We start from the raw sequence: 23,031 nt of genomic DNA, 5'->3' as shown, positions 1-23,031 counted from the left end.
TTTTTTTTTTTTGCGGTACGCGGGCCTTTCACTGTTGCGGCCTCTCCCGTTGCGGAGCAACAGGCTCCGGAAGCGCAGGCTCAGCGGCCATGGCTCACGGGCCCAGCTGCTCCGCGGCATGTGGGATCTTCCCGGACCAGGGCACGAACCCGCATCCCCTGCATCGGCAGGCGGACTCTCAACCACTGCGCCACCAGGGAAGCCCACAGATATCTTTTTGAATTAGTGTTTTCAGGTTCTTCTGGTGAATACCCAAAAGTGGAATAGCTGGGTTATATAGTAGTTATTTTTTTGAGGAACCTCCATACTGTTTTCCAGTAGTGCTATACCAATTTACATTCCCACCAACAGTGCAGGAAGGTTCCCTTTTCTCCACATCTTTGCCCACACTTTTTATTGGTTGTCTTTTTGATAACAGGCATTCTAACAGATGTGAGGTGATACCTTCTTGTGGTTTTGATTTGCATTTTCTTAATAATTACTGATGTTGAACATCTTTTCATATATTTGTTGGCCATCTGTATGTCTTCTTTGGAAAAATGTCTATTCAAATCCTCTGCCCATTTTTTAATGAGGCTGTTTGGGGATTTTTGTTGTTGAGTTGTATACGTTCATTATAATTTTGGATATTAACACCTTACTGGATACGTGATTTGCAGAATATCTTCTCTCATTCAATAAGTTGCCTTTTCATTTTGATGGTGGTTTCCTTTGCTGTGCAGAAGCTTTTTAGTTTGATGCAGTCCCATTTGTTGATTTAGTTTCCCTTGCCTTTGGCGTCAGATCCACAGAAATTGTTAAGCCTGAGGTTAGTGAGGATACTGCCTATGTTTTCTTCTAGGAATTTTATAGTTCAGTTCTTACATTCAAGTCTTTAATTCTTTTGGGGTTAATTTTTGTGCTTAAGATAGTGGTCTAGTGGTCTTTTTCATGTGGCTGTTCAGTTTTCCCAGCACCATTTATTGAAGAGACTATCCTTTCTCCATTGTATGTTCTTTGCTCCCTTGTTATAAAATAATTTTCCATATATGTGTGGGTTTATTACTGAACTCTCTATTATGTTCATTGATTTATGTGTCTGCTCGTGTGCCAGTACCATACTGTTTTGATTACTGTAGCTTTGTAGTATAGTTGGAAATCAGAGAGCGTGATACCTCCAACTTTGTTCTTCTTTCTCTAGATTGTTTTTTGGACATTCGGGATCTTTTGTGGTTCCATACAAATTTTAGAATTACTTGTTCTAGGACTTCTAATACTATGTTGAATGAAAGTGATGAGAGTGGGCATCCTTGTCTTGTTCCTAATCTTAGAGGAAAAGCTTTCAGCTTCTCACCATTGAGTGTGATGTTAGTTATGGGTTTGTCATATATGACCTTTATTATGTTGAAATACACTCTCCCTGTACCCACTTTGTTGAGAGTTTTTATCATAAATCGGTGTTAAATTTTGTCAAATGCTTTTCTGCATCTATTGAGATGGATTATATGGTTTTATCCTTCATCCTATTACTGTATGTACCACGTTGATTAATTTGTGGGTGCTGAGCCATCCTTACACTGCTGGAATAAATCCACTTGATCGTGATATGTGACCCTTTTAATGTATTGTTTGCTAATATTTTGTTGACGATCTTTACAGCTATGTTCATCAGAAATACTGACCTGCAATTTTCTTTTCTTGTGGTGTCCTTGTATGGTTTTGGTGTCAGGGAAATACTGGCTTCATAAAATGTGTTCAGAAGGTTTCTCTCCTCTTCAGTTTTTTGGAAGAGTTTGAGAATTCTTCAAAACATTTTTCTTTGAATGTTTGGTAGAATTCACCAGTGAAGTTGTCTACTCCTGGGCTTTTGTTAGTTGGGAGATTTTTTTATTACTGTTTCAATTCCCTTGCTAGTAATGAGTCTATTCACTATTTCTTCATGATTCAGTTGCTAAGATTGTGTGGTTCCAGAAATTTATCCATTTCTCCTAGGTTGTCCATTTTGTTGGCATATAATTGTTAATAGTCTCTTATGATCCTTTGTATTTCTGTGGTATCAGTTGTTAACATCCCCTCTTTTATTTCTGATTTTATTTATTTGAGTCTTCTCTCTTTTTTTTCCTTGGTGAGTCTAGCTAAAGTTTTGTTGATTTTGCTTATCTTTTCAAAGAGGCAGTTCTTAGTTTTGTTGGCCATTTCTATTGGGGTTTTTTTTGCGGTGGGGGGGTCTCTATTTCATTTATTTCTGCTCTGATCTTTATTATTTCCTCCCTGCTACTAATTTTGGGTTTTGTTTATTCTTCTTTTTCTAGTTCCTTTAGGTGTAAAGTTGGTTTGTTTGAGATTTTTCTTGTTTCTTGAGGTAGGCCTAATTGCCGTGAACTTCCCTCTTGGAGCTGCTTTTGCTGTGTCTTGTAGATTTTTGGTATGTTGTATTTCTGTTTTCATTTGTCACTAGCTATTTGATTTCTCCAGTGACCTATTGGGTGTGCAGTAGCATGTTGTTTAATCTCCACGTTTTTGTGGTTTCCCCCATTTTTTTCCCTTGTGATTGATTTATAGTTTCATACCATTGTGGTTGGAGATGATGCTTGATACGATTTCATTTTTCTGAATTTATTCAGACGTGTTTTGTAAACTAACATGTCATCTACCCTGGAGTATGTTACATGTGCACTTGAGAAGAATGTGTATTCTGCTGCTTTTGGATGGAATGTTCTGCATATATCTGTTAAGTCCATGTGATCTAACGTGTTATTTAAATCTGCTGTTTCCTTACTGTTTTTGGTCTGGATGATCTATCCATTGGTGCAAGTGGGGTGTTAATGTCCCTTACCTTTACAGTATTGCTTTCAATTTCTCCCTTTAAGTCCGTCAATGTTTGCTTTATATATTTTGGTGCTCCTCTGTTGGGTGCATATACACTTATAAATGTTACATCTTCTTGCTGGATTGACTCCTTTATCATTATGTAATGCTCTTCTTTGTCTTTTATTACAATCTTTGTTTTAAAGTCTCTTTTGCCTGATATGAGTATAGGTACTCCAGCTTTCTTTTTATTTCCATTTGCATGGAATTCTTTTTTTATAACTTCACTCTCAGTCTGTGTGTGTACTTTCTTCTGATTAATTTTACTACTTTTATCTTTTAACCTTCATGCTAGCTTTATAAGTGATTGATCCACTACTTTTGTTATACCATCTTCAGTGAGATTTTTACTTCTGTATGTTTTCTTATTATTAATTAGTGCCATTTCTTTTCAGCTTAAAGAAATCCCTTTAACATTTCTTGTAGGGCTGGTTTAGTGATGAAAAACTCCTTTAACTTTTGCTTATCTGGGAAACTCTTAATCTCTCCTTCAATTCTGAATGAAAACATTGCTGGGTAGAGAATTCTTAGTTGGAAGTTTTTTTCTTTCAGCACTTTGAATAGTCATGCCACTCCCATCTGGCCTTTAAAGTTGCTGCTGAAAAATTTGCTCATTGCCTCATGGGGATTCCCGTGTACATAACAAGTTGTTTTTCTCTTGCTGCTTTTAGGATTTTCTCTTTATCCTTAACTTTTACCATTTTAATTATAGTGTGTCTTGATGTGATCCTTTGGGTTCATCTTATTAGAACTCTCGTGGGCTTCCTGGACCTGGGTGTCTGTTTCCTTCCTCAGATTAGGGAAGTTTTAGCCACTATTTCTTCAAATAATTTTTCTGGTCCTTTCTTTCTTTCTTTGTTGTCTTCATCTTCTGGGTCTCCTATAATGCAAATGTTTATTCCACTTGTTGTCTCCAAAGTTTCTTATCTTCACTTTTTTTTTTTTTTCCCATTTTGCTGCTCTGTCTGGGTGAGTTCCACTGCTTTGTCTTCTGCCTGCTGATTCGCTCTTTGTCTTCATCCTGTGTGCGGTTGAAGCCCTCTAGGGCATTTTTCATTCAGTTACAACTTCTGTTTGGTTCTTTCTTATATTTTCTGTCTCTTTGTTGAAGTTCTCATGGTGTTCATCCATTCTTCTCCTGCGTTTGGTGAGCATCTTTATGATGATGACTTTTCAGTCTTTACCAGGTCCGTTGCTTATCTCTGTTTTGTTTAGTTCTTTTTCTGAGGTTTTAATCTGTTTTTTTGGTTGGAACATATTCCTCTGTCTCCTCTTTTTGCCTAATTCTCTGTTTGTTCATATGTATTAGATAAATCAGCTCTCTCTTCCAGTCTTGAAAGAGTGGCCTTACTTAGGAGATGCTCAGTGGGACTCAGGGGTACAATCCTGCCTGGTGGCCACAGCCTGGCACTCAAGGGGTGTCCCCTCTGTGGGCTCTGTGTGCCCTCCTCTTGTGGCAGGGCAGCGGCTGCTGTGGGGTGCTGGTGGGCAGGGCTGTTGCTTGCATGGCTGTGAGGCCCAGCTGAGGCTCCGGTGGGCAGGACTCTCAGCAGGGCAGACCCGTTAGTGCTAATAGGTTAGAGGGAGAATTTCAGTGCTAGTGATAGCAAGGTAGCCTGAGATCACAAAAAAAGGCTCCTGCTAGTGTCTCAGTCCCTAGGGGGCATCCCAGCTGGTTTCTCCCTCTCCAGCAAACGCTTTAAGATTTAGTAAGTGGGTCCTCTTCGTGTGTGGCCCATGCCCTTTTCAATCTGGTGTTTTTGCACTTGTTTTTAGGTTGAGTGAGTTTGGGCACAGGCCCTTTAAGGGCAGGTTTTTCTGTTTACTACCAAGCAGGGCCCTCTGGGACTCCCTGGCACAAAGACTTTCTGTGTCCCCCATTTCTTTGATTACAGGAAATAGCTTTCATTCAGCCTCCCTGACCTGAGTTCCAATGGGCAGATTCAAACAGTTGTTAATTAGGGAAGGGAGGGGATGCGAGACCAGGGGAAAACAGTCAAGAGAAACAGTAGTGCAGCCTTGGGGAGGGTCCTGGTTCCCCATCAGTGGATAAACAACAATATCTTTGAGCTGTTTTGGAGATACTGAAACCCCCTCCAGGTGGGAGAAGTTAACGATTAATGATAGTATGCTGCCCACAAGCATGTAGACCCCAGACCAGTTGGACAGTGAAGGTTGATGATGCTGACGCTGACATATGTCTCTACCAACCCATCAGAAGAATGTCCATGTGATCACGCCTTCTTTGAACGATTTTTTTTTTTTGGGGGGGCTGCATCAGGTCTTCATTGCTGCATGTCGGCTTTTCTCTAGTTGTGGCGGGCAGGGGCTACTCTTCGTTGCAGTGCACAGACTTCTCATTGTGGCTTCTCTTGTTGTGGAGCACGGGCTCTAGGTGTGTGGGCTTCAGTAGTTGTGGCACACGAGCTCAGTAGTTGTGGCTCGCAGGCTCTAGAACGCAGGCTTAGTAGTTGTGGCACACGGGCTTAGTTGCTCCACTGCATGTGGGATCTTCCTGGACCAGGGCTCGAACCTGTGTCCCGTGCATTGGCAGGTGGATTCTTAACCACTGCACCATCAGGAAAGCCCCGAACCATTACTATAAAACTTCTCACTGTCCTCTCCAAGTTGGAATACATAGTTTTTCGAGGCAGTAGCCCTCTGTTTCCCCCTTTGCTTGGCAAAGTAATAAAGCTATCCTTTTCTACTTCACCCAAAACTCTGTCTCCAAGATTCAGTTCAGCACCAGTGTACAGAGAAGCTGAGCTTTCAGCATCATGTTCTCTGCAGTTCTGTAGTTTTCCTGGTCATATTTCCTATTGGTTTTCAAAGCCAGGTGTTCCGGGGACTCTGTCCTGTACAGGATCTAGAGGTCGTGATGCCAAGTGAAGGGTATTTCCTATACTCAAAAAAATGGGAGACACAAAGTTTTTGTGCCCAGGAGCCCTACAGGGCCCTGCTCAGTATCAGTTGGCATGCCTCATGTAGAGCTCAGCTCTCTCCCTCCTTTGTGGTCCCTCCTGATTCTGGATCGCTGCAGCTGGGGCGTGGGTCTCTCCTTGGCGAGAATGTGTCTCTGTCTCTCCTCCCTATCTTGATGCTGTCCTTTTCCCTTTGTTGTGGAGGCTCTGTTCATTGATAGAACAGAATTCTGTCAGTCCCTTAATTGTACCCAGTATTGTAGAGCAGCAGTCCCCAACTTTTTTGGCACCAGGGACCAGTTTCATGGAAGACAATTTTTCCATGGATGGGGTGTGTAGGGGGGGTATATTTCAGGTGGTAATGCGAGCGATGGTTCAGGTGGTAACACGAGAGCGATGGGCAGCGGCAGATGACACTTTGCTTGCTCGCCCGCCACTCACCTCCTGCTGTGCAGCCCGGTTCCTAACAGACCGTGGACCAGTCCACACCCTGGGGGCTGGGGACCCCTCTTGTAGAGAATGCATTCCTATTGACACCTTGAATTATGTCTTATGGACTGTAATGGAATACCACTGTTTCAGGAGTCTAATAATAGCTAACCTTAAGCATGTCTAGACCCTGTATTAATTGCCTTAACAGGCATTATTTTACTTAATTATCACAGCAGACCTTTAAGCTATAGATAAAAAGTATTATTTAAAGATAAGGAAATTGAGTCTTCAAGAGGTTAAATATTTTATAATCCAGAGTAATACATCAAACTGTTGAACTAGGATTATTAAAGTTCTGATTCTGGAACCAGAGTTCTAACCACTATGCTTTACTACCCTTCTGAGAAATCTTTTTTATAGATTTCTTTTTATTGTGGTAAAATATACATTAACATAAAATTTATCATTTTTAAGTGTACAGTTCCATGGCTTTAAGTAATGGAACCTTTACCACTGTCCATCTCCAGAACTTTTTTATCTTAACTGAAACACAAAGTTTTATGGATACATGCCATAGATTTTTTGAAATGTTGTGAATACTTTCAGATGTTCAAAAGGTAATATTTTAAAGTGTGTATTCTTAATAAATCATAGGAAAACCTTAATGATGCTTGTATGCTAATAATAATAATTATTATTTATTTATTATAAATAAAAAACGATAACTAATTCAAGGCGTCACTGATAATATAAGCTTCTTAGCTCATAGGAACACTGTTTGGGCTTCTTAATAAATAGTTTTACTAAATCCTATTTGGTCAAACTACATACACAGTTGATTTCTTTTTTTTTTTTTTTTTTTTTTTTTTTGGCGGTACGCGGGCCTCTCACTGTTGTGGCCTCTCCTGTTGCGGAGCGCAGGCTCAGCAGCCATGGCTCATGGGCCTAGCCGCTCCGCGGCATGTAGGATCCTCCCGGACCGGGGCATGAACCTGTGTCCCCTGCATCAGCAGGCGGACTCTCAACCACTGTGCCACCAGGGAAGCCCCACAGTTGATTTCTTTAGTTCACTCACATAAACCATTCAGTGTGAAAAGATTGGCCACATTGCTTATTTACTCAGAGGATGGGGCAGCGCTAATGAAACTCCACATCTAGAAGCCTTTTCTAGAGAGCCTTCAGAGCCTGCAGTATTTACTTGTAATCTCTTTAGTGGTACTAGTTCTTTATTCTTTGGGGGTGGATTTGATGGTTAGAAACATCTAAAGTCACTCAGTTTCGACTTTGCAAACGAAAATAGATGATGAAGTTGATACTCTGCTCTTCATTGATTTGTCAAATATTTATTGAACACTTTTTACCATGATTATTAAAAATAAATTTTCTAAAAATAATTGAGGCTAATATTCATAGGTAGTAATACAAATTAGCTTTAAATTCCAGAAAAAATCTTCCAAAAATATTTGGGCAGAGAAATCATCATTACAAAGGGACTGTTTGTATTTCCATTAAATATTTTTGGCGTGCCTTCTGTGAGCTGGGCACTATGCTAGGCATTGGAGATATGGACATAACACATACAACACATAATATACAGATGACCCTTAACTCAGGTTTGAACTGCACGGGTCCTCTTATACATAAATGGTAAATACATACTATGGCACTACATGTCCGTGGTTGGTTGTATCTGGATGCAGAACTACAGATATGCAGGGCCAATTGTGAAGTTACACACAGGTTTCTGAGTGCACGGGGGGTCAGCACCCCTAACCCCCACATCGTTCAAGAATCAAATGTGTGTACACATAACACAAAATACACCATCCCTGCTCTCTGAGTTTATAGTGTAGTTAGCATATATGAAATGTATATACTAGCTTTAAAAAACTTAAAACACATCTACTTTTTTAAGAGTTCTCAGTGTAGCTTCAGAACAGATGTACATAAATAACTTAGCATGTAATTTGGGCCGTAGCTAGAATAGAGGGATGAATAAAAGGCTATGAAAATGGGGAAGAAAATTGTGAGAATAATACAAAGCCATGTTTAAATTGACTTCTCACTACATATGTAGTTGGTTGAAATATATTTTTATATGATGGTTCTTTTATGTTTCTATATCCTATGCTATTTGTTATAAAACAAGTTGTCATTTTTTGTTTTAGACCAGCTGGTGGGAGTGACAAATGGACAGCAACAGCCTGTGACTGTCTCTCGTTTTACCTCACTGGAGCCGTAGCAACCATCGTCATACAAGTGTGTGAACAGGTACAGTAGATGTGTACTGGTTATTTCATTGACATTTTCTACAAAAGCATTTATTTTGTTGAGAAAATAATAGTAAGCTATTTGGATTTTTTTTTTTGGCTGCGTGGCATGTGGGATCTTAGTTCCCCAACCAGGGATCGAACCTGTGCCCCCTGTAGTGGAAGCGTGGAGTCCTAACCACTGAACTGTCAAGGAATTCCCTATTTGGATATTTTTTTGCATCATTTTTTTTGGTCTTCAAGTTATCACGCCTGTTTGGGAATTCGCTGGCAGTCCAGTGGTTAGCACTCCATGCTTTCACTGCCAAGGGCCCAGGTTCTGTCCTTGGTTGGGGAACTAAGATCCTGCAAGCCACACGACCTGGCCAATAAAAAACACTGTAACGCCTGTTTCATAATAGATACGTACTGTAAATGATTATATGAGTGAATCAAAACATTTCTAAACTAATATTCTTGAGTTGATAATTTGCATATTAAAAACCAGAAGGTATGTATGCTAGAGTGCAGTTCTGAAGCCTTTGATATTCTTTACGAATTGGTAGTGAATTTACGAATTTCTAGTGAAATCATATTAACTGTACATCATAAAAGGTGTTTGTATGAGTGCCGATTTGAGAAGAGGATACATATATAGGACATGTCCTTTCAGAACACTAAGAAATATTCCTTGTCTCCTTAACTTTTTTCTAATTTGATACATTTTATTGCATTAATGATTAGAATTTTCTTGTAAGTCTTTCCATGTTAATTTTTTCTTTGTGTACTTCCCCCATTTTTATAATAACATATAAAACAGAATATATGTTTTGTAGTTCTTTCTTTGGCTTTTCACAGCAGAAGAAAGGCACACCTGTGAAAATATATTTTAGTTCTATAATTACAAAGAATTCAGGAGAATAGAGAACTTGTAATTGAGGATGTTTTCCTCCCTCCCCAATCTGGGATGGAAAACACAGTTTTCAGTCGTCCTTTTTTCTCCTCCGCTTGGTATTTTTCCCCTGGACAGTGAAGTCTTCCTGATAGACTTCACAAAACAACTGTCTTTCTCTGATGACTGTCTTCCATGCTGTTTTCTCTCTGATATGTTCCGATATCAAAATTACTTGTTTGGGAATTTTTCTTTCTGGCATGGAGAAATGTGGAGGGAATACCTGTGAAAAGTGTAATGTTTATACGAAGTTGCGTTTTTGTGTCTCATATTTACTCTGCTCTTAAATCACTGCAGGAAAACAACACAACATGGCCATTACCTGTGAAAATTTTCTGCAGAGATAAAGAAGGAGGGTTTGTTGATGTCTCCAAATATTTGATTAAAAGGGGTTTGGCTTTGAGAGAAACGAGGTATAGACTATTTTTTTAAAACAGCATTTTGTGATGGAGGCTTCTTATGTGCCTGTGTAAATGTTCGTATCTGTGTGTGCTCAGACATGAATTGCCTCTTGTTTGCTCTTAAAAATGATTTATAACCTAATCCTGAGGAGCCAGCTTAGAAGTAAATTCATTCAGAATTGCTAAATGTTTAAATCCCTAGACATTTTTGCTTTTATACTTCCCCCTTTGCTCTGGCATTTATCAGTACATTTTAAACTAAAGGAAAAGAGAATTACACAGTGGGTACCAGATCTGAACCCTTTGGCCTCATTTGCTTAAGCAGAAATGTTTAAGCTTTATGTTGGAAATTCTGGTAGGTATATACCAAAATATATTTGTGTGATGTAGGTAGCAAATGAGTAGAAATGGGTAGCCAAAAAAGTAATTGAACAATATTTACATGTAAAGATCCTTTCAGATACTAAATTTGGGGTTTAAATACCTTTGATCCAAGGGGAGAAGGATCAGGATATCACTGTAACTCTAGTTTCCTCTTTATCTTTTTCCTTCTAGAGGTAGAGGTATGTTAGAATTGCAGATACATGTTCCAAGTGGTCACCTTCTACCATACGTGGCCAGATCTCTTTTTTTTATCTTAGATTATTATACTTTACCTTATTTGGATCAGGACCCCAATCTTGATGAAATGGAAGGAGAATGAGAGATCAGAAATAATACGGAACCCGAGGTAGTTGGCCAGGTGTGGTAGATGCTGACTTCACTGCCTGGGCCTTGGCGGTTAGCCAGGCTCTGCATCTAGTCCTGCATTCACTGACTTCAGGCTAACACAGTTCCTCGCTGAAAGAAATGTTAAAGTGAAAAATGCTGGGCAAGTTTATATTAACTAACAATATCTGCCACTAATATAATGTTCTTTTCTACTTTTCTGGCACTAAAACTACTACCTCAAGGCTGGGAGTGATGAGGGAGCGGTGTTAGTTGAGGAATTATGCAGCTATTATCTTATCAGTGCTCATTTCCTTTTGAAAGAAAGAAAATACAGGAAAGTGGAAGAAACAAAAATCTGCCATCATTTTTCTAACATAAAAATGTTAATATTTCCTTCTAGGGTTTTTTATAGGCATTTTTTTTAATTGGAAGGGAATAACAGGAAGTAAAGCAATTATGAATGAATATAGCATGTGTTACCACTAACACTTAATATCTGAATAGTATGGAAAAACTGTATTTTTTAAGGGACTCATTATCTTTGTATTATTTTATGAATGTTGATAACTTGCCACATGTATGATCTGTCTTTGGGCTAAACTAGAATCAGCTTGAAGCTGTTGTATTTCCCAATAACACCTAGTTAATTGTATGATACTTGGGATATACTTAATAGATTTTAAGAGAGAATAGCATGTAAATATGGGATAGTAATTTAATGCATTTAAGTGAAATTATATTGCTTTATTATCATCAAGCTCATGCATAATTTAAAATAATTTTCGTTATAACTTAAAGTATGTTCATTTTTATGTAACAAATTAGACTAGAATATCCTAGATTAATTAGACTAGACTGATCCTTCAAGTATATTTGAAGGATTCTTTTTATATTGTTTTCCCAGAATTTTTTTATTTGCTCATGGTTAGATGTATTCTTTTTTGCATGTTACAGAACTAATAAATTACATAACAACCATTCATTATCCCAGAAGTCTCTGGAAATCCCACTGGTACAAGGAGAGTCAGTGGTTACTAAGTGTATTAAAATTAACTCTGACCCTGACAAAAAAGCTGCTGATATTCTCAGTGAACACGAGGTGTCTGAATTTAAGGAGAAAATTCTAGAACCAAGAACCACTGGATGCTATAAACCACCAGCTATTCCTAACCAGAAAGTATTTGAGGCAGTAGTCAGCTGCATTGGTGATGATGGAACTATATTTGTGGTACCTAAATTATCAGGTAAGATCTTTCACATTATGCAGTATTCTGTACAAGTGGTCGCTTTTACTACTAGAGAATTTTAATTGGAAGGGAATATCTCTAGTAAAATACACATGGATTGAAATTCCTTGGGCAGATATTTAACCTTTCTGAACCTCTTTTTCACTGAGTTGTTGTGAGGTTTGAATGAAATAATGCATGAAAAGTGCTTTGCACAATGCCTAGCACATGAAAATCATTTATTGAGACATTGGGAATGGATAAACATTGGGCCTAAGATAAGCATGGTTATCCAGTTATACAAGTTTGGAGGCTCTCTAAGAAAAAAGAATACAAATGTTTATATTCATTTAAAAGTGAGAAAAGAAGTCACAACAAATGACTGGAGAGTCAGGGCCATTTGAGATTCAGGTCCTTCCTGAGATCTCTTTAGCTTATGTACTAACGCTTCCTTTCTACAACCTGAGTGTGTCCAGGACACTTGATGACTCACAGCAGCTCTAGCTTTCACGGGACTTAAGCTCCATTAGCTTCATAGTAAGTCCACCTACGGATAGGGGTATGGGGGCTACGAATTTGTTGAAATTTTTGTCTCATGTGTTGATCTGCTAAATACTGTTTTTTAATTTGAAAACCAGACTAAATCTGTGTAATTGGCTATTCTAGAAGTGAGTAGTGTTTCAGACTTGTAGCAACAGTACTTAATCCAGAAACTTTGCTTGACGTGTGTAAATAATCATAGCTAGAACTGGTTGCCAGATGCCTTACTTCCAATCTCCTGCAATACTGATAATGTGGGCTAGCACTATTACACCCAGTTTACAGAAGAACAGACTGAGGCTTATGCCCAGGAGCTTGCAACTAAAGTAGTAGAACTGTTATAGGAACTGACACCAGAGCTTGCCCTCTCTGGCATCAGTTATGGGCATATAAATTTACTGTGGAAATAATGAGCCAGTTAGCAGGAAGTAGCAATATTAGAATTTTAATATTATACCCGCAGCACTATGCTGTATCTAAGCATCAAATAACAAAGAGCTTTTAATGATTCTTGCACTTCCAAGATAATGCTTGTGTTTGTAACCATAGATCAGAATAATAATTTACATGTTGTTAGTCAGTAGTATGTTTCGAAACATATTGAAGCTATTGACTAAATTAGATTTTTATTAAAGCTCTATTATGTGGGGAGTGATTTTTAATTCCTTTTAATGTTATCTAAGTGATGAAGTTACTAAAGTTTGATGATGACTTCATTTGAAAATGGTAGGGAATTTTTCCTAAATGCTTTCTATTTTTAATAATTTCTTCAGAATTTGAACTAATAAAAATGATGAATGAAATTCAGAGTAATTTAAAATGCCTTGGTCTTTTGGAGCCTTATTTCTGGAGAAAGGGAGAAGCTTGTGCAGTAAGGGGGTCAGATACTTTGTGGTATCGAGGCAAAGTAATGGAAGTCATTGGCAGCACTATCAGGGTGAGTCTGAAATTCTTTTGTGACTATTTTAAGGCTAAGTGCTATAACATTAAGAGGTCTTTCAAGTTCAGATACATGAAATTTTGATTAAAACATCTTTTAATGAGTTCATTCATGTAGGAGAATCACTTAGATGCATTATATATTTATTTGTAGTAAGAATTCCTCTTTTTATTTTCAAGTATATTTATTAACCTGAATAACAAAAGAATATTTCCAGATAGGGATTTTTACCACTGAAACTTTAATGGTACCACTTATTTGTGATTGGCAGCCTTATTTGTGTGCATGGTGCTAAATAAAACAACTTATTTTCCAGTATATTCTATATCTCCTTAGTAAATTTGTTTACGGGACCCCCTAATTTACCCTTTCACATTAGGGTTAATTTACCCTTTCCGGAATACTAAGAATAGTACTTGAGTTTCATCTAAAATCTTCAGAAAGAGCTGCATACAGTTGACCCTTGAACAGCACTAGGGCTGGGGAGACGACACTCTCTGTAGCTGACCTGAGTATAATTTATATCATTCTTCCAAGTCCACGGTTCTGTGTCGCGGATTCAGTCAGCTGTCGATCATGTAGTGCTGTAGTAGGTTTTTACTGAAAAAAATCCATGTGGAAGTGGACCCTCATAGTTTAAACCCGTGTTGTTCAAGGGTCAACTGTACTTTGAAAATATGTGTATATAAAAATATAGATGGAAAATGCCTCCATTTACATTGTACTTTAAGTATAGCAATGAAATCAAGAGACATTCAGCCTGTGAAGATTTTGGTTTTAGGAGGGGAGGGAAAATTAAGAAGAACAGTCTTTTGTTAATACTTGAACAGGAGATTATTATCTATTTGATGATGATACCTGACAATAACGTAGCACTTCAGGTTTCTAAGCTTTTTTCACATATGCGTGTTTGTATTTTCTTATTCGTTTCCAACTGTCATAGATGTAGATTACTATTCCCATTTTACCAGTAAGAAAATTGAAATTTATGTTCAGTGATGTGTCTGAGGTCAACATGTCAGTGGGTGGTGGTACTAGAATTCATATCTAAGCATCTGATTCCAAAATTTCTGATCTAAGCCTTGTGCTTTTTGTGCTGGAATACAGACTTTACAGGGTTTTGTGGGTTTTTTTCCTGGAAGGTATCTTTTATTTTTATTTTTTAAAATTTTTATTGCAGTATAGTTGATTTACAATGTTGTGTTAGCTTCAGGTATACAGCAAAGTGATTTAGTTATACATATACATTTATTTATTTTCATAGGTTTTTAAAAAAAATTTTATTCAATTTATTTATTTTTGGCTGTGTCGGGTCTTTGTTGCTGCACATGGGGTTTCTCTAGTTGGCCGCGAGTGGGGACTACTCTTTGTTGAGGTGTGCGGGCTTCTTACTGTGGTGGCTTCTCTTGTTGCAGAACACAGGCTCTAGGCGCGTGGGCTTCAGTAATTGCAGCACGCAGGCTCAGTAGTTGTGGCTCGTGGTCTCTAGAGCACAGGCTCAGTAGTTGTAGCGCACGGGGCTTAGTTGCTCTGCAGCATGTGGGATCTTCCCAGACCAGGGACTGAACCCATGTCCCCTGCATCGGCAGGTGGATTCTCAACCACTGCGCCACCATGGAAGCCCTTCATAGATTTTTTTTTTTTTTGCGGTACGCGGGCCTCTCACCGTCGTGGTCTCTCCTGTTGCGGAGCACAGGCTCCGGACGCACAAGCTCAGCGGCCATGGCTCACAGGCCCAGCCGCTCCATGGCATGTGGGATCTTCCCGGACTGGGGCACGAACCTGTGTCCCCAACATCGGCAGGCGGACTCTCAACCACTGCGCCACCAGGGAAGCCCCTTCATAGGTTTTTAATAGAAGTACGATGGTTTCAAATTTTGGGTTACTATTTAGGTATATGGATACTCAACAGATTCATGTGTTTATATGCAAATGAGTCTATTTTCACATACATTTGAATTGTTCAGATAACTTTTTTAATCTAAAAGTAAATTGAAATTCAATTTTCATTAAGTTATTAAATTCATAATCTTTACATATATAGGATCCAAATAAGATAGTGGTGAACTATATTTTTTTCATACTTTCTAATATCTCTTTTTTAAATTTGAGAGTATTTTGATATTTTAATCATCATTTTTAATTATTTTCCTATGCATTTCAAGTATACACAATAAATTTTTCATTCCTTAACCTGATATCTTTCAAGGTTATCCTGTGATCCACATTAAGAAATAGACATTACATGTAACTGTACGTACCCTAACTACCTGTGAAGTACTCAGATAATTTTTATTCAATTCTATTTCATTTTTTTAATGCTGACTGCCAAGACAGCCCAATTAAACAGTGATATGTTCATTTCATTAAGTTGGGGTAACAGAAGTAACTTATTGACATTCCTTATTCTTGAAACAATTTAGAAACTGAATAATCAAAATTAAATAAAGCATTTTTAAAAATGGACTGTTGAGGACTTCTAGTTTCTGGTTCCACATTTAAGAAGCTTTGAAGTTGCCACACCATCCTAACAGCAAGTAAAAAGCTGAACAAACTGAAAAATCTGTAACTCTTCTTGTATCTGTAAGAGAGGGAGTACAAAGGGCAAACCACTGCCCCAACAGTTAGAGAGTCAGGTGAATATAGGGAGTCACAGCTTATGGGAGCAGAGACTGACGACCAGAATTCTAATGGAAGAATTGCTGGAATTTTTTTTTTTTTTTTTTTTTTTTTTTTTTTTTTGCTGCACCACATGGCTTATGGGATCTTAGTTCCCCAACTGGGGTTGAACCCGGGCCCTCGGCAGTGAGAGCCTAGAGTCTTAACCATTGGACTGCCAGGGAATTCCCAAGAATTGCTGGAATTTAGTGTGGACAACTCTGAGAGGCAAAAACTCCAGGGAACCCAGTCATCAGAAGGTTCCACACGGTTCTGTGAGATTTATCTCCAAGAGCTTGACCAGGTTCTCACATAAATATCAGAGATGCTTCCAGCAGAGGAAGGAGAAAAGGAACCATTTTGAAATATGCTAGAGCATTCTGTTTTTCTTAATAAGGCCTGCACTCAGGAGACAGTAGTTAAGCAGGGCCTAAGTATCTGGGGTATTACCAGAGCCTAATCAACCTGGGGGAAAGGAAATTACCCAATTCCAGTTAACTCTAGCTTTCCACATGGGAAAAAGACCCAACTCCAGCTCACTATATAATCCTTTCCCACTTTAGGGAGTAGAGCAAAAAACTGAGAAACACTTGTGAAGTTCACTGTCTGAAAGCATAGTCTCAGTGAAAGACTGAGACGTAATCATAAGACTATAGAACATTTCCCCTCCCGCCACACCTTCCTACCACATTACTGAAGGCCCATTTATAGCAGTTCCTTTTACACAGTACATATCTGGCTATCAAGAAAAAACTACAAAACAGTATGATATTGGCATAAAAAAAAGATGCATAGATCAGTGGAATAGAATAGACAGCCTAGAAATAAACCTACGCACATGTGAACAATTAATTTATGACAAAGCCAAGAATATACAATGGGGATAGGACAGTCTCTTCAATAAATGGTGTTGGGAAAACTGGACAGCCACATGCAAAAGAATGAAACTAGACCACTGTCTTAAACAGTACACACAAATTAACTCAAAATAGATTATAGGGCTTCCCTGGTGGCGCAGTGGTTGAGAGTCCGCCTGCCGATGCAGGGGACACGGGTTCGTGCCCCGGTCCGGGAGGATCCCACATGCCGCGGAGCGGCTGGGTCCGTGAGCCATGGCTGCTGAGCCTGCGCGTCCAGAGCCTGTGCTCCACGACGGGAGAGGCCACAACAGTGAGAGGCCCGTGTACCACACACACAAAAAAAAGTAGCTATAATGATTTCAGAACAGATTCAAAGCAAGGAAGGTTATCAAGGAAAAAGGGCATTACATAATGAAAAAGGGTCAGTTTTCCAAGAAGACATAAAATTCTGAATGTCTTAATAAATTCTTAACATGGCCCTAAGAACAGAGAGTCAAACTACGTGAGGCAAAAACTAGTAGAACTGCAAGGAGAAATAGGTGTATCCACTATCATAGTTGGAGACTTCCAACACCCCCCCCAAATCAGAAATGGACAGATCCAACTGGCAGAAAATCAGTAAGGACATAACTGAATTCAGCAACAACATCATCAACTGCATATAATTAGCATCTATAGAATTATTCCTCCAACAACAGCAAGATACACATTGTTAAGCTCACATGGAATATTCACCAAGATAGACCACATTCTGGGCTGTAAAACACACCTTAAATTTAAAAGAATAGGAATCAGTGTTTGCTGTCAGACCACAATAGAGTTAAACTAGAAATCAGTAAGAGAAAGACAACTGGAAAATCCCAAAATGCATGGAGATTTAACAGCAAACTTCTAAATAACTCATGGGTCAAAGAAGAAATCTCAAGAGAAATATTAAAATATTTTGAACTAAATGAAAATAACTTACAAAATTTATGAGATGCAGCTAAAGCAGTTCTGAGGGGAAAATTCATTGCATTGAATGCACACACGCGCGCACACACACACACACACACACATATAATAAAAGAAGGAAAGTCTAAAATCAGCTATCTATGTTTCTACCTTAGAAAATTAGAAAAAGAAAAAAAAAGCCAAAGTAAGCAGAAGAAAAGAAATAGTAAGAGCTCCTGACCAGGTAGAGCTGAAATCTGTGAATCCCTGAAAACAGGAATTCAAGGGAAAAAAATTAATGAGATTTAAAGTTGGTTCGTTGAAAAGTTTGATAAAATCGATAACCCTCTGGCCTGGCTAGCCAAGAAAAAAAAAAGAAAAACGACACAAATTACTAATATCAGAAATAAAAGGGATATCAATACAGATTTAATGAACACTGAAAGATAAAGGAATACTGTGAACAAGTATACCCACACATTGGATAACCTAGATGGACTAGACCACGTACCGCAAAAAAAAAAAAAGCAAGAGACTCATCAAAAAGCTCTTGGAACTAGTAAGCAATTACAGGAAGATTGCAGAATATAAGGTTAATATACATAACTCAATTTCTTTCTCATATACTAGCAGTGAACAGATGGAATTGGAAATAAAAAACAATACCATTTTACGTTAGCACCCCCAAAACAAAATACTTAGGTGTAAATCTAACAAAATATATACAAAGATATATAAGAGGAAAACTGCAGAACTCTGATGAACAAAATTAATGGAGCAACACTCTGTTCTTGGATAGGAAGACTCAATGTCAAGATGTCAGGTCTTTTCAACTGTATTTATGGATTCAGTGCAATCCTAGTCAAAATTCCAGCAAGTTATTTTGTGGATATCAGCAAACTTTATTCTTAAGTTTATATGGAGAGACAAAAGAGTCAGGATAGACAACACAATATTGAAGGAGAAGAACAAAGTTAAAGGACTGACAACGCTAGGCTTCAAGACTTAGTATAAAGTTAACCGAGACAGTGTGGTATTGGCAAAGCAAAATACAAATAGATCAATGGAACAGACTAGAGAACACAGAAATAAACCCACATAAATATAGTCAATGATCTTTGACAAAGGAGCAGTGGCAATGCAACTGAGCAAAGATAGTCTCCTCAGCAAATGGTGCTGGAACGATGGAACATCCACATGCAAAAAAATCTAGACACAGATTTCACACCTTCCATAAAAATCATCTCGAAATGGACTACAGACCTAAATGTAAAACATAAAACTGTAAGACTCCTAGAAAGACAACATAGAAACGTAGATGACCTTTAATATGGCAATGACTTTTTAGATACAGCACCAAAGACATGACCCATGAAAGAAATAAGGTACAAGCTGGACTTCATTAAAATTAAAAACTTCTCCTCTGCAAAAGACAATGTCAGGATAATGAGAAAACAAGCTAAACACTGGGAGAAAATACTTGCAAAATACACATCTGATAAAGGACTGTTATCCAAAATATACAAAGAACTCTTAAAATTTAACAGTAAGAAAACAAGCCAATTTAAAAAATGGACCACAGACCTTAACAGATACCTCACCAAAGGAGACATACAGATGGCAAATAAGGATATGAAAAGAAGTTCCACATCATATGTCACCAGGGAAATGCAAGTTAATACAAGATAGCACTACACATATACTAGAATGGCCAAAATTTGGAACACTGACGACACCAAATGCTGGTGAGGATATGGAGCAACTGAAACCCTCCACTGCTGGTGGGAGTGCACAGTGGTACATCCACTTTGGCAGACAGTTTGGTGGTTTCTCAACAACTAAATCTACTCTTAACATATGATCCAGCAGTCGCACTCCTTGGTATTGTTGACCTGAAATAAACAGACTGCCAGATACTTCTCCAGCAAAGTTGGGTTTATTCAGGATCAGCAGAGAATTACAATTCAGGGTCTGCAGGAACGTGCAAGTTCCTGCAAAGCAAGGAAAGGAGAACACGTTTATAGAGAAAAAAAGGAAGTGGGTATGGCTCTAGTAAACAAAGAGTCCGTGGCTTTTCATTGGCTGAGTCCTTCCCAGGAAAGAAGAAGAGTCTGTATTCCTCCTGTTGGGCTCTGCTATCATCAAAGGACATGGAGCTCCCCCTTTCTGATCTCCCAACTCTGTTTAAGTGAGGTTTCTGTTTATTAAATTTTTACAGTATTTACCCAAAGGAGTTGAAAACATGTCCACACAAAAACCTGTTTATAAGAGCTTTATTCATAATTGCCAAACTTGGAGGCACCCAAGATGTCCCTCAGTAGGTGAACGGATAAATAAGCTTGTAGTGCATTCATACAATGCAGTATTATTCAGTGCTAAAAAGAAATGAGCTATCAAGCCATGAAAAGCCATGGACGAACCTTAAATGTATATCACTAAGTGAAAGCAAGTCTGAAAAGGCTACATATACTGTATGACTCCAACTATATGACCTTCTAGAAAATGCAAAATATGGAGATAGTAAAAAGATGTTTGCCAGGGGTTGCGGGGAGGGAGGACAGAGGATTTTTAGGGCAATGAAAACACCCTTTGTTTTCACAGAGCACCTTTATACATTTGTCAGTCCCACAGGGTGTACATCACCAAGTGAACCCTAACGTAATCTATATGGACCTTGATTTTGACGTATCCATGTAGGTTCATGATTATAACAAATTACCACTGTGGTGCAGGATGTTACAGTGAGGGAGGCTGGGGTGTGAGGGAAATCTCTGTACCTTTCTCTAAATTTTGCTGTGAACCCAAAGTTCTTTAAAAAATGAAGTCTTTAGAAAGTTATTTTACAAAATTTGAGGAACATTGGATGACTTAAAAACAAGTTTCTTTCTCATAGGACTTCTCAGAACCTTTATTATGCAGTGTGATTCTCCAGGAAGGAAACATTACATGCAGAGTTTCCCAAACTGTGAAACTGAGGAATACTGAGAAATGTTCTTTTATTAAATGGAAATCAGGACTTCTAAAATACTTGGAAAAACAAAAGAAAAATTTTAAACATCCTCCAAAAAATTGATTATTCTCAAGAAAAGAAAAAGCTTTTGTTCATTTGTAAGAAAACCTTTTGACAGTGAGGTTTGATACACTATGGGATGAGGAAATACAGTGTTACTTTTTTTCTAGAGATTTTTTAAATCCAGATTTATATCTCCTTCTAGAATGTCTTTTCTTTTTTATTCTCTTTAATACCAGGGAGTCCTTTCTGTCCCCTAGTTTTTAGTAGTATGTTTTAATTATGAACTTTGTCCTGTTTCAGGTACAATATTTAGATCACGGATTCACTGAGAAGATTCCACAGTGTCATCTTTACCCTATTTTGCTATATCCTGATACACCCCAACTTTGTATTCCTTGTCAGCTCTATAATACCATACCTGTGAGTAAACAGGGATTTATAGGATGATTAATTTTAAAATACTGTCTTTATTAACAATAGTTTTCTAGAAATTAGAATGTAAGATGAAATCCCTTTCAGTGCAACAAAAATAATATTTAGAAATAAGCTTACAAAGATAGCTAAAGGGCCTTTAGGAAGAAAATGACAGAATTATCCTGAAGGATATAAAAATATCTGAATAAATTAAGAGAGATAATGTCTTCATAGATGGGAATTTTGTTTGGAATTGTTAATTTTTAGTTACGGTTCAAATAAAAGTTCAAGAAATTTGAAGCTGGATCAGAGAAGGGAATGGTATATTAATTATCTCTTGCTATATAACAAATTAAGCTTAAAATTTAGTGGTCTAAATCGACAATAAGCTTTTTAAAAATTTCATACAGTTTCTGTGGCTCAGGCATTGGGAACAGCTTAGCTGGGTGTTTTGGCTCAGGGTCCCTGATGACTCTGCAGCCAAGATGTGCACCAGAAATGCAATAACCCAAAGGACTGACTGGGCTGAAGAACCTGCTTCCAGATGCTCACGTACAGGGCGCTGGCAGGAAGCTGGGCCTCCTCATGGGCTTTTGGCAGGAGGCTCCGATTTCCTGGCCAAGTGAACCTCTTAACACATAAGACGTAATAGTCACTGCTCCTTAATAAATACACATTGTAGTCAGTATACAAGCACTGCTTTGGCATATTGGCCTCTTTTAAAAGTTTTATGATGCTTTGTTTTTAGTGCAGGTTTATCTTTTTAAAGCATAAAATGCTTTAAGAGAGTAACATGGGGAGAAGCTGAGACAAATTATTAGTTTCTTAAGATCATTTTTATCATATACCCATGATATTCTCTGAAAACTGCCTATATATTTTGTCCTTCTCTCTAGTGTTATCTGTTTATGGCTACTTTTGTGTATCTTCATTTACTTCCTGCTTTTATTTTGTGAAAGAATCTGAGTTTATTAATCCCAAATAGGTCGGGAATGTCTGGCAACCAGATGCAGTAGAACTCCTTCAGGAACTGCTTTCAAAGAGAGAGGTGGAAGTTCACATTATGGTAATTTGTATTTAAAGCATATGTCATTGGGACTTCCCTGGGAGTCCAGTCGTTGAGACTTTGCCTTCCGATGCAGGGGCTGTGGGTTTGATCCCTGGTCGGGGAGCTAGGATCCCACATGCCTCTCGGCCAAGGGACCAAAAAACAGAAGCAATATTGTAACAAATTCAATAAAGACTTTAAAAATGGTTCACATCAAAAAATCTTAAAACAACCAACTTCAAAAAAAAATTAAAAATAAAGCATATATCATTGATTTAGTTAATTAGCCATAAAGTGTTAACAGGTAATATAATTTGAGGGATTTTTTTATGAAGAACTATGTTCCTATGTGATTATCAGTTACTCGTTAACATAAAAGAAGTTACCACTTTGGTTCCTAGGCTCATTTTAAATAAACCTAATTTTGAGCAAGTTCCTGAGAACTTCCATAAGCAAGTAACTTGGAAGATTCCTTATTAACAACTTATTTTGACACAAGGAGAGTACTAAGGAAGTAGAGATGTTTATAAACACATGGTAGTTTTCAGGATGGTGCTGTGTGTGTAGCACTGTGTTAGGTGCAGGTAATTCCCGTCCTCAAGGGCCCTGTCTAGTTAGTGAAACAGTGAGACACAAGACAAAACCCTAAAGACTTTACACCACAACTTGCTGAGAGCCAGGCAGCTGGTAAAAAGAGTGAGTGTAATAGGAATGTAGAAATGGGAGTTGATGAAGTGCTCCTGACCAGGTAGGTGCGGAGACAGAAATGGGAAATGCATCTGCTAGAACAGTAGAAGTTTTGGGAGGAGCAGCAGTGCGAATAGGGTTTAAGAGAAGTAGACGTCAGGCAGGAGGCCCCGCTGGGGGTTCTTGAGCAGTGAGGCAG

The 23,031-nt window shown here is 38.2% G+C and overlaps 1 protein-coding gene across 6 annotated transcripts in view; it reads left to right on the top strand.

Annotated features, from left to right (window-relative positions):
* Window positions 1-23,031, top strand: part of RNF17 (ring finger protein 17) — a 111,893-nt gene that overhangs the window by 76,131 nt on the left and 12,731 nt on the right. For all 6 annotated transcript variants that reach the window (XM_049701235.1, XM_049701234.1, XM_033409409.2 and 3 more), the window contains 6 exons: window positions 8,369-8,471; window positions 9,699-9,814; window positions 11,468-11,757; window positions 13,053-13,216; window positions 20,984-21,103; window positions 22,083-22,163. In XM_049701235.1, coding sequence (XP_049557192.1) covers window positions 8,369-8,471; window positions 9,699-9,814; window positions 11,468-11,757; window positions 13,053-13,216; window positions 20,984-21,103; window positions 22,083-22,163 — 874 coding nt within the window. The remainder of the gene's footprint in view (window positions 1-8,368; window positions 8,472-9,698; window positions 9,815-11,467; window positions 11,758-13,052; window positions 13,217-20,983; window positions 21,104-22,082; window positions 22,164-23,031) is intronic.

Source organism: Orcinus orca, chromosome 18 (genome assembly GCF_937001465.1).
Source record: "Orcinus orca chromosome 18, mOrcOrc1.1, whole genome shotgun sequence".
In the NCBI taxonomy this organism is placed as follows: Eukaryota; Metazoa; Chordata; class Mammalia; order Artiodactyla; family Delphinidae; genus Orcinus; species Orcinus orca.
This window is presented reverse-complemented; position numbering and strand designations above follow the sequence as displayed.